This window comes from Cervus elaphus, chromosome 5 (assembly GCF_910594005.1).
Source record: "Cervus elaphus chromosome 5, mCerEla1.1, whole genome shotgun sequence".
Taxonomy (NCBI): domain Eukaryota; kingdom Metazoa; phylum Chordata; class Mammalia; order Artiodactyla; family Cervidae; genus Cervus; species Cervus elaphus.
In genome coordinates, this window is record NC_057819.1 from 84,176,201 (window position 1) to 84,188,246 (window position 12,046).

The following is a 12,046-nucleotide window of genomic DNA, read 5'->3' on the forward strand; positions in this document are numbered from 1 at the left end:
CTATTTTGATCTTTGAGAACAACTAGCCTCATCAAACTTTTAGTTTACAATAAACTTCAATTTGGTTCTGTATTTACAGATCAGAAAACGTCATTGTTTTGAGAAGGAGGTACACCAGTTGGATGCAAAAGTTGCTTCAGGAAAGACCACAAAACTCAACTCTCCATTAGGAAAGATAAACTCCATGTCTCCACAGAATGTATGTATTTATGACATTGTTCAGTTTAAAGAAGGCAAATGTGGTATTTGTTAATGCATTTTTGAAAAAGAGAAAGACTAGTATAATCAAGAATAGAGAAAAACTCAGAAGTCTTAAGTTCTATTGCATGTCTGCTGCTGTGAGAAATGGGAAACCTGTGCTCTTTGTGCCCGTTTCTTCACTTATAAAATAAGAGAATTGGACTGCAATGAGAGCTGAAAGTTTTTTTTTTTCCTCTCTTGTACATTCTAATGTTTGTGAATTCCATATCCTAAAGTTCTTTTTTTTTTCCCTAAAGGTCTTTCAGTGTTCTTGGGGCATCAGTTCTCAAGGATTAGGCCAGGGAACTCCGGAGATTCCTGAGATTTTTTTTTTTAGGCAGTCTGTGGGGTCAGAAGTACTTTCATAGTGATGTTAAGATGTTACTTACCTTTTTTTTTTTTAAACTGTCTTCAAGTTTTGCATTGATGGTGCAAAAGCGAAGACTGGTAAAACTCTTGATGCTTTAGCACAATCAAGATAGTGCCACCAACGTGTATTAATAGTAATTTTCTTCTCTGTCTTTAATGCATAATTAAGAAAAGCCAGTTTCACTTAAGAATGTCCTTGATGAAGCAGTAAAAGTTACTAATTTTACTAAATTTTTCACCCTTAAGACTTTAATTCTGGGTGAAGAATAGTTTTTGTAAAACACTTTCACATTCGGGAATAGAATGGTTATCTTAAAGAAAAACACTTGTAGGATAGTTTGAATTGTGAGCTGAACTAGTCACATTTTTCACAGAACATTGTTTTTACTTCAAAAAATAACTGACAGACTACAGTGATTCTTGAAAATAAAGTGGGCCTGATAAAATTTGACCTTTCAAGTGAAAAATCAGAATCTGAAAAATTGTATATACTACTGTGAGATTAGCAGTTTTCTGATACTTAAAAGACTTTTCTGATGATATTTATTGGTGGTGATGTTATATATGTGACTTTTTGATATTATATAATGAAATGTATTAACATTTATTTGTAAGATCTGTAAAATCAGTATACCAAATGTTTTCAAAATGACCTGTTTATGATATTACAAAATGATGCCTGGAAAAGATTCATCCAAATGCAAGACAGACCAGTGGACATTTTTCTCCTCACCATCCTTAGGCAATCACAGATTTTTTTTTTCAGTCACTATTGACTAGTTTTCATTGCCATAGTTTTATATGAGTGGAATCATGCCTGGTAATTTTTTTTATTGAATTCCAAATATTGTGAATTTTCCCTTGCCAAATACTGGATATTGTATTTCTACAAACCCTCTTGACTTTTGTTCTGGGATGCAGTTATTACTTGGAATCGTCTTGATCCTTTTGGGTCTTGCTTTTAAGATTTGTTAGGGAGGACTTGATCAGGGTTTAGTTTTGGGCTACCTCAGTAGAGGCTAGCTCTTTCTGAATCCTCTACCTAATCATGCTTCATGAATTAAGACGTTTTCTAGCCTAGCGGTGGGGACAGGCACTGTTCCACGCTCTACGTGTCTCATTTAGGTGGTTCTTGCTGCTCTCTTAGATTGTCTCCTCATTGGCGTGTGCTGATCAGTACTCTACTAGATACTTGAGAGGTCCTTCTGCAGACCTCTGGAGTTCATTCTCTGTGCAGCTCTCTCCTTTCTGGTATTCTTGCCTGAGAACTTTAATCTTCTTGATCTCCCTGAACTCTCAGTGACGTCTCTTCAGCTTGAGTTTGCTGGGCTGTGTCTAGGTTTCCCTTTCTCGTGCCACAGCCTGGAGACTCTCAGCACAACAAGCTGAAACAATCATAAGGCTTAATCTCCTTTGTTTCCCATCCCTCAGGGATAACTCTTCCTTACCCGATGTCCTGTATCTTTAAACTATTGTTTCATATAGCCTTTTTTTTTTTTTTTTTCCGAGTAAAGGATGAAACAACTCTCATTGGCAAATTCCAAAAGTGTTTAGATGGCTTATAAAGCTCCTGTTTACTTGTATGGACTTTAAGCCTTTATAAACTTTTTGTATTCTTTTGCTCTTTCTCCTCCTTCCCACTCTGTTTTGACTGACTTCTCCTAATTCTTCAGGAAGCCTTCCTTGGTGTTTCCAGTTTTGAGTTAGATTCTCATCTGGAATGTTCCTTGCATTTCTCAGTTTTTGACACTTACCTCATTACTCTTCATATCTTCTCCACTGGCTCTGGGTTCAGTTACAGACAACACCAGGTTCTCTAGTAGATTGAGACCTCCTTGAAGACTATGAGTGCTTTATTCACTTCTGTTTCAAGCACCTAACCTAGTGCTAGGACCCTAGTTGTAGACTGAGTGAATCAATAGCATAATCCCTGCCCTCAAAGAGCCTTCTTTTAAATTCTTGAAAATACTAAGTTGGGGTGGGGGGAAGTTGTCAGTGGGGGGAAGTTGAAGTTGTCTCAGTTTTTAATATTGTCAATAATAATATATGCTTTACGTTTGTCTCTGCCAGTGCTTCCTTGTTCATTTTCTTTCACAGTACCTTATTGTCTTCATAGCCCTTACTGTATGAATTTATTAGTCTACTTGTTTATTATCTGTTTGCCCTGTTAGAATGTAATGTCAATCTTTTTCACAAGTAATTCTGGTACCGAGGATTAGCATATGGTATATATTAGTTATCCATTAAGTATTTGTTGGTAGAATCTTATTGAATTCTTATGATGACTGTGAAGCAGGTACTGTTAGTCTCATCTTATAGATAAGGAAACTCTGAGAAGTAGTTTGTCTAAGATCACAAAGCAGAAAATTGTGGAGTTATTATATCCTACCTAAGCAATCTGATGCTCTGGCAGATGCTCTAATTGCTTTATTATATATTCTCTAAAATGCCTCTCAGAAGTTCTGGAGCTATCTAAACAGTATTCTAACATCAAGATAAGGAAAAAATTATGTAGAAGCCTAAAGTCGAAAGAAATCAAGTCTAGAGTAAGCTATGATTGGATAATAGCTAAAGTAAGATAGAGAGTGATTTTACTTTTAATTTCATTTTGGTTTTTACTGGTAAAGAGAGTGGACTCAAATCAGACAGCCTGGGTTTTAATCACAGTTCTGCTCTTTACTGCTTTTGTAACCTTGATTAAGTTTTTAAACTATTGCTACTTCAGTTTCTCATTTGTTAATTGGGTATAGTTAAATGGGTACAGTATCTGTCTTACAAAGCTCCTAGAGGATTAAACAATTGAATACTTTTACAAAGTGCTTAGACTGTACCTGGCATATCTTGATGCTTATCAAGTGGTCGGTGGTAGTAAAAGTAGCTGCAGGAGCAGCAGCAGCAGCATAGTTGTATGTTTTTATGCTGCTTATAAAAGCTATTCTATTATATTGGTTAATAGTGTAAATTTTTAAAGTTAGGTTTATAATTAATTATTTTACTTTGTGTTAAAGATGTTTATGACTCAACCTGTTTAGAATTTAGGTTGCTTGACCAAGAAGAGCTCCCATGCTCCTGGCTGAGTAATTTTAAACTTAATTTTAAACTAAGTTCTTTGATGGATTTCTTGTTTTGGTTGTGTACTATGTTGATCATTATGATCTCATTGGCAAAGTATAATTGTATCAATTCATGTGTATCTGTATTTTTATATCAGGTTTTTTTTAAAACCAGAAATTACAGATTTTCTTTCTTGGTTTTAGCTGGTATAATTGTATTACCTTAGAAATGGAGTATTTTTCATAAGTGGGTGATTTGTTATCCGTACTGTTAAAGATATGGGTTTCTGGCAATCAATCTTTTAAGTTTGAAGATTTATTGAACAAGCTAAATCTCAACTAACTCTAGTAACTCAAATGATAATGTTTCACTAGTGACTTTTTACTTCTAAGAAGACATACAGGATACTTGCCATACTAATTAAGCATGCATACAGTAAATTTATCAAATATCAGAGTACTTTTGCAATGACAGAAAAGACCATATGGCTAAGCTCTTAATATTTGTTCTCTTTTTTGCTAGTCTATACTGAAAAGCATGAATATATAAAGTAACTTTATGGAAAATCCCACAAATACTTATGTAAAATGATCTATTATTTTCAATGTTTTTTTTCCTAGCAAAGATAGAGTAAGCAGTTGCAATAGAAGCATAATTAGTACAAAATGTAAAGTTTTAGCTAATGTGAATGTTTCTTTCTTTTATATTTTAGTAAATTGTTAGTAAATTTAGTAAATTTTAGTAAATTGTTAAGAAAACCTCTAATATTTTGTATTTTGGCTGTTGTCTTAATTTCAAAAGCTTATGGTAGCATTTGTGGTAAATCTTACTTGGATATTTAGCACTAAATAATACTTCTCATTTTTCAGAGAACCAGGGCTAAACCTTTCCGTGGATATAATATATTAAAGAATAATAGGGATGTACGTAAAGGTCATTTATTTAAAGAAAGGAGTCTTTGAGTATAGTAATATTTTTTTCCCCTGCTAGAAATTTACTTTGGTTTCTAGTTCAACTCTTTTTTCTCTTTCTCTTTTTTAATGGAGGTATAATTGACATTTAATATGTTAGTGTCAGGTGTATAGTATAATGCTTCATTATTTGTGTACATTGGGAAGTGATCACCATAAGTCTGGTTAATATCTGTCACCTTACATAGTTGTGAGGTTTTTCTTCTTATGAGAGCTTTTAATATTTACTCTCTTAGCTTCTGTCAGATATGTAGTATAGTATTATTAACTGTAGTTGCCATACTCTATGTTACATACCCATGACTTATTTTATAAATGAAAATTTATACCTTTTGACCTCTCTCATCCATTTCTTTTGCTCTTCACCCCTCTGTCTGGCTGCCACTAATCTGTTCTCTGCATCTGTGAGCTTGTTTTGTTTGTTTGTTTGTGTCTGCTTTTAGATTTTACATATAAATTTGTCTTTCTCAGTCTAACTTAGTCCATTAAGTGTTATATCCTCCTTGTTCATCCATGTTGTCCCAGACGGCAGTATTTCTTTTTTTTTTAATGGCTGAATAATGTTCCATTTTGTGGGGGTGTGTGTGTGTGGGAGGCACACGACTGAGTACGCATGCAACTCAAAGGGAGCATTTATTTTTTAGAAGAATAGTTATTTGGATTTGTAAATTAATGGTTTAGTTCTCTTATCTCTTGTTGTTGTTCAGTCGCTAAATCGTGTCTAACTCTTTGCGACCCCACGGACTGTAGCCTGCCAGGCTCCTCTGTCCATGGGATTTCCCAGGCAAGAATACTGGAGTGGGTAGCTGGTTCCTTCTCCAGGGGATCTTCCCCACCCAAGGATCGAACTCACGTCTCCTGCATTGGTAGATAGATGCCTTTCCACTGAACCACCTGGGAACCCCTTCTCTTATCCCTACAGAGATAAAATGTTATCATTTTCATACATTTAAAGTCTGCAGTTGTATTATTTTCTGGATAACTTCCCCCTATAAAGTAAGTGATAAATTAGTTTAATGATTTCTGTTTATTTCTAAATTTGGCATTAAATTTTTTATGTTTTTATTTTAGGTTTTCTTAGTTTTTATGAAAATAGTTTAGCTTCCAACCTGTGAATTAAATTGGGTAGTTGTCTTTTTACCTTCCTATTATCTCTAGTCAGCTTCCTTATTCTTCAAGTCAGAAAATGTCAATACTTCCTCTCTTGAATGAATTAACCTTCCAGTGTCCCTTGCTTTTTCCCATTCCTTACATTTTTAGATTCATGTTTACACAGTTAATTCATGTGTCAAAGATCTAGTGAGGCATCAGACTCCATGTGGTCAAAACATGGTTAAGAAAAAATATTATATTTTAGAATAGAATATTACCATTCTGATGGAAAAAGCAAGAGAGTTCCAGAAAAACATCTGCTTTATTGACTGTGCCAAAGCCTTTGACTGTGTGGATCACAACAAACTGTGGAAAATTCTTAAAAAGATAGGAATACCAGAGAACCTGACCTGCCTCTTGAGAAACCTGTATGCAGGTCAGGAAGCAATAGTTAGAACTGGACATGGAACAACAGACTGGTTCCAAATCAGGATAGGAGTACATCAAGGCTGTATATTGTCACCCTGATTATTTAACTTATAAGCAGAGTACATCATGAGAAACGCTGGACTGGATGAAGCACAAGCTGGAATCAAGATTGCCAGGAGAAATATCAACCTCAGATACGTAGATGACACCACTCTTAGGGCAGAAGACGAAGAACTAAAGAGCCTCTTGATGAAGGTGAAAGAGGAGAGTCAAAAAGTTGGTTTAAAACTCACCATTCAGAAAACTAATATCATGGCATCTGGTCCCATCACTTCATGGCAAATAGATGGGGAAACAGTGGAAACAGTGAGAGACTATTTTTTGGGGCTCCAAAATCACTGCAGATGGTGACTGCAGCCATGAAATTAAAAGACGCTTGCTCCTTGGAAGAAAAGCTATGACTAATCTAGACAGCATATTAAAAAGCAGAGACATTACTTTGCCAACAAAGGTCCGTCTAGTCAAAGCTGTGGTTTTTCCAGTTGTCATGTATGGTTGTGAGAGTTGGAGCATAAAGAAAGCTGAGTTCTGAAGAACTGATGCTTTTGCTCTGTGGTGTTGGAGAAGCCCTGGACTGCAAGGAGATCCAACCAGTCCATCCTCAAGGAAATCAATCCTGAATATTCATTGAAAGGACTGATGCTGAAGCTGAAACTCTAGTACTTTGGCCACCTGATGAGAAGAACTGACTCATTTGAAAAGACCCTGATGCTGGGAAAGATTGAAGGCAGGAGGAGAAGGGGACTACAGAGGATGAGATGGTTGGATGGCATCACCGACTCAATGGACGTGAGTTTGAGTAAACTCCAGGAGTTGGTGATGGACAGAGAGGCCTGGCGTGCTGTAGCCCATGGGGTCGCAAAGAGTCAGACACTACTGAGCAACTGAACTGATATTACCTTGTTCCACCACTCATACTCATTTTTCTAGAATTTATTTATGTATATGCTCTTAATTCTTTTAGTAAATCCTCAAAAATCAGTGAGGTATTTTCATAGACACATTTTATGCTTATTCCTGCTATTTATTAAATAAATGCCAACATTGTATATATACTTTGACAAAAGTTATTATATTGCTTGATTTATAATAGTATTCATTTTTGCCTAGTATGTAGAGAAGAGTTGGGTCCAGCAGAGTGCGCTGTTGGTCTTCAGATAAAGTGTTGATGTTGTGCAAAACCTTGGTCTGTTTTTCTTTTCCTCCTTCTTATACCACTATCTTGCTTTCTTTACTGTCTCTCTTTTTCTCTCTCTCTCTTCACCCCGCACTGCCCTTCTCTATCTCCCTTTAATGCTTAGTATATTCTTTAGGATCTCAGGAGAAAATGACCAATTTATTTTGAAAAGTCATTGTTTTACAAGTCATTTTCTCATAGTTCTACATTTTATTTAAAATAACTGCTTATATAGTGAAACAGTGCTTACCATGTTTTAGGAACTCTTCTGAGCATCCTGAAAATACTAATTGACTTGGTAAATACAGGTTCCTGTGAGTTAATGGTTATTGCCAGTCCTTTTAAGTTTTGTGTGAATTTGACAATTTTCGAAATAAAACAAAAGAATTTAATTGAATCCCTGTCATAACCTTATGTGGAAAGTGTTAATATTTCATTTAATGACAGATGAGGAAATTGATTCCCAGATAGTTTAAGTTCATGTCGTGAAGCTGATGAGTAGAGACTGGTTTAAAACTCAGCCATTCTGGCTTTAGAATTGATCCTCTCAACTGTGTTACTGTTCTTCTGAATAGACTCTTCCAGATGACCTATAGATTAAAGACAGTTTATTTTTGTACTCTCATAGATAATATTATATAGATAATTCATTTAAGATTCGTTGCTCTTTTAGTCTCTCTCAATACCCTGTTCTTTATGATGCTTCCCAAAGTTTATGATTATGGGTTTCTTTGTAGGTTTCATGGTTTTACTTGCCTCATTGCCAGGCTGTTGCTAAGAACAAGTGTGATGTCTCTCTTGTTCACTTTTTTATAACTAGCATCTGGCGCAGGACCTGTACCTAGTAGGTACTCACGTATTTGTTGAATAAATGAATGGAAAAATGACTAACTTTAAGAAAGTGTATTATTTACCACTGTTTCTTACAGTATATTTTAAAAGTTATAGTTTTTTAATGTCCTAGCACAAAAAATAAAAGATCAAATAATGATTTCAGGGACCAAGAGGTAAAATTGGTATTTAATATAAACAAAAGATTAGAAACAACTTTTTTTTTTCTATAGCTTCTCTAGGAACAAGTTGTTAAATAATATTATCACCTAGATGAAGTATAATTTATTCAAGGCAGCAGAATTTTAGAAAACTGTTATATGCCATAAATTTAAGAGAATAACTTATATTTCTGTAAGAGTTAATAATAATAACATAGTGATGGCTTTTCAGAATATATACTTGTGCCAGGCAATTTCTGTGTTCTCTCATATATCCTTACATCAGCTCTGTGAATAAAATAGAGCAGATATTAGTCTCATTTTATAGGTAAGAAAATTGAAGTCCAAAGATACATTATTTGATGATGGTAATAGTTAAAGGTATATGATAGAATTGTGATTTGAGCCTACTTCTAAAATAGAGTTGAATATAGATTCATGGATTATAAATGCTGGAAAAGAAGAGAAAAGGAATGGCTGGGAAAATGTTTTGTTGTTGACTGTTGAGGAAAACAGCAAAGTTACTTGGCAAGAAAAAGAGAATTTTATTCAATATGTCTGTCATTGAAATATCTTCTTTTAGTCATCCTACAGTTAGAGAAGGTTAAAGTATCTTAAACATTTTGTGTATTTTATCTAATAAAGAGTCAAAGGAAGTTTTAAATTCAAAAAGAAATAGGACTATACATTGTTAAAAAAAAACCTGTATTAGTATAAACCAGTACAGAGTAAAAATTATAATATTCTCCCTTAAACCGTTACTCCCATCCCCCTTTCTGCTACCCAGAAGTAAACAAGAGCAACATCTTCACGAGAATCTTTCTGGATTGCTTTGTATAAGTTTACCACAGATATTTTTCATAGTTCTGTTATAGTTAAATTTTGTTTTTACATTTATCTCTCTTATTTATAGTGTTTCTTTTAATATATGCATGAGGCCAACCTTTAACTGTGTGCTTTTCCAAATAGATGATCAATTGTCCCAGTGTCAAAGAATAATTTTTCCTGATTTGAAGGTTTGCTATTATCATATACTAAATTATTATATATACTTGGATTGGTTTCCAGACTTTTTTTTCCTGTTTACCTTTTAATTTTTTTTAAAGCATGTATGTATATAGTCAGAGTCAAAGAATTGTAGTGGCTTCAAACAAAAAGCAGTAGACCCTTGCCCTCGTTCTAGTTGCTACCCCTTCCTGCTGTGTGGTCACTAATTTTTAATTATTTTGCCTGTTTTTTCTGATATTTATTTATTTTTAAAATGACAAGCACTTACAGTCTTTTTCTTGAATTTTCAGTTTTGGATAACTTCTGTTTTCTTCCTACTGTCTAATTTTTTCATTACTTCTCGCCTTCAAGCTTCACAATGTTTGCTGTTTACATTATTGTAATCATGTGAGAATCCCAGGGATGGGGGAGCCTGGTGGGCTGCCGTCTATGGGGTTGCACAGGGTCGGACACGACTGAAGTGACTTAGCAGCAGCAGCATTATTAAAACTGAGCCAAGTGTTATGTTATGATTACACGTCTCTCCCCAAACCAGGTTTTATTTTTTCTAGTGCTAAATGTTAGTCTTGTCGTTTGCTTAGTTTTCGATATATCTGTAACTATTTATCTCCAAACTCTGACAGAACTTAAATTTGGTTAACTCATTCAAATGCATCAGATCAAGAATAGCCATATTTTTTAAACTCTCAATATTTAGTGAAAATAATGAAAAGATATGATGTTGAATTTTAGTATCTGTATTTTAATGATTTTTTTTAATACAAAAGCATTATCTATTCCTTAGCAAAAATTTGGAAATGATCAAAATGTGTATTCTGGTTACTAATATTAATCTTTAATTCAACTATCCCCTCAGTATCAAGCCCTGTTATTCTGCTTGCTGTCCCCTTTTACACACACAAAAAATTAGTTACTAGTTGCTGTGTAACAAACCAACCATTTATTTAGCTTACTATTCTGAGGGTCAGCTGGGCTCAGCTGTGCATTTCTCTTGATCTCAGCTGAGCTACTCATGCCCTCCATGGTCAGCTGCAGGTCAGCAAGACAGCTCTGCTTCATAGGGTTGGTTGGCAGTTGGCTAGGACATGGGACCATGGGGTGAGAGTCTCTCATCATCCAGTATACTGAACTCAGCTTATATATATAGGTGGCCCCAAGGAACAGCAAGAGAGCAAACCCTAAATACCTTTTGAGCCTCTATTTCCTAATATCCCAGTCATCAAAGCAAGTCACATGGCCAAACCCAGATTCAAGGGATGGAGTTCACCCCTTGGTGAGAAGAGGTACCAAATGACCTTGCAAAAAGGGTTTACATACAGAAATGAGAAGAATTTGTGGCATTAATATATATGTGTGTGTGTATATGTATGTGTGTGTGTATATATATATATAATGCATTATGCATATACTTTTTAAGAACAAAATTTGGATAGGATTTATTATTAAAAAAACTTCTTGAAATTATTTGGCCTCACTGCAAGGCATGCAGGATCTTGGTTCCCTGACCACAGATCAAACCTGGGCCCAGGTGGTGAAAGTGTAGAGTCCTAATCACTGGACTGCCAAGAAATTTCCATTAAAATTTGGACTAATACTGTATATAGCTTTTACTTTTCACCTAATGTATCATGGTTGTAGAAAAGGCTTTTAGAAATAGAAATCTTAAGTAGTCTATTTTGATGTGGTTTTGATCTAACCTTTTTTTTTTTTTTTTTTGCTATGCCAGGAGTTTGCAAACTACAATCCATGGCCCACTGCCTGTTTTTATAAATTTTGGGGATCACAGCTTACATTCATTACATATTGTTTGTGGCTACTTTTGTGCTACAGTGGTAGCATTGAATAGTTATGACAGATACCACATGGCTCACAAAACTTAAAATATTTACTCTTTGGTCCTTTAAAAACAGTTTACCAATCTTAATTGTGGTAAGTGAGGCCAGAAATTGGCGGCCTTAGTGTGAACCTCTTGCTTTATCTGCAGATTTACCTAAGGGCAGGGTGATAGAATGGATGAGTAATTGCCTGAGTGAGTTTCCTTCAGCTCCAATAGTTATGATTTTTTTAAGAGCTTGTAGAAGACATAATAGTGACCTCTACAGTGGAAATAGAAAGGATTATTCTCAAAAATTTCAAATCTCCATCATGCTGAATGAACTTCATGGTGAATGTTTCAGAAAGATTTGACGGTTATTTTTGTTGATCTGTAGACACATTGAATACATACAGCAATCTAGCTGATGTGTATACACATTTAATGATAGTAGAATCTACAGTTTCCATTTAGAAGCTTTTCACTCAATGATCGTGGGTATGGAAAAATAACTTTACCTTAGAAAACTATATGTTAATTGACCAATTTTCTGACCAGTAGATAGGCAGATTGATTTCTTTATTAAAATTTTTAAAGATTTTGACATAGTCACAGCATTATACAGAAATTAGAAATACAGTGCAAGTATATTTCCCATGAGCTGTTTGATAGTAAGTTATTCATGTGATATTCCATCACCCTGGAATACTTTTAGTGTCCATTTCCTAAAGCAAAGACATTCTTTAATAAAACCATAAAAATCAGGAAATTATAATTGATTCATTGTTATCTAATACTCTTAACAAGATCAAATTTTAGCCATTGTCTTTATGAAGCTTTT

The 12,046-nt window shown here is 34.6% G+C and overlaps 1 protein-coding gene across 1 annotated transcript in view; it reads left to right on the top strand.

The window, feature by feature from the left end:
- The window catches only part of BRIP1 (BRCA1 interacting helicase 1), a 186,596-nt gene that overhangs the window by 14,603 nt on the left and 159,947 nt on the right, over positions 1 to 12,046 (top strand). The window contains exon 6 of the mRNA XM_043902887.1: positions 80 to 199. Coding sequence (XP_043758822.1) covers positions 80 to 199 — 120 coding nt within the window. The remainder of the gene's footprint in view (positions 1 to 79; positions 200 to 12,046) is intronic.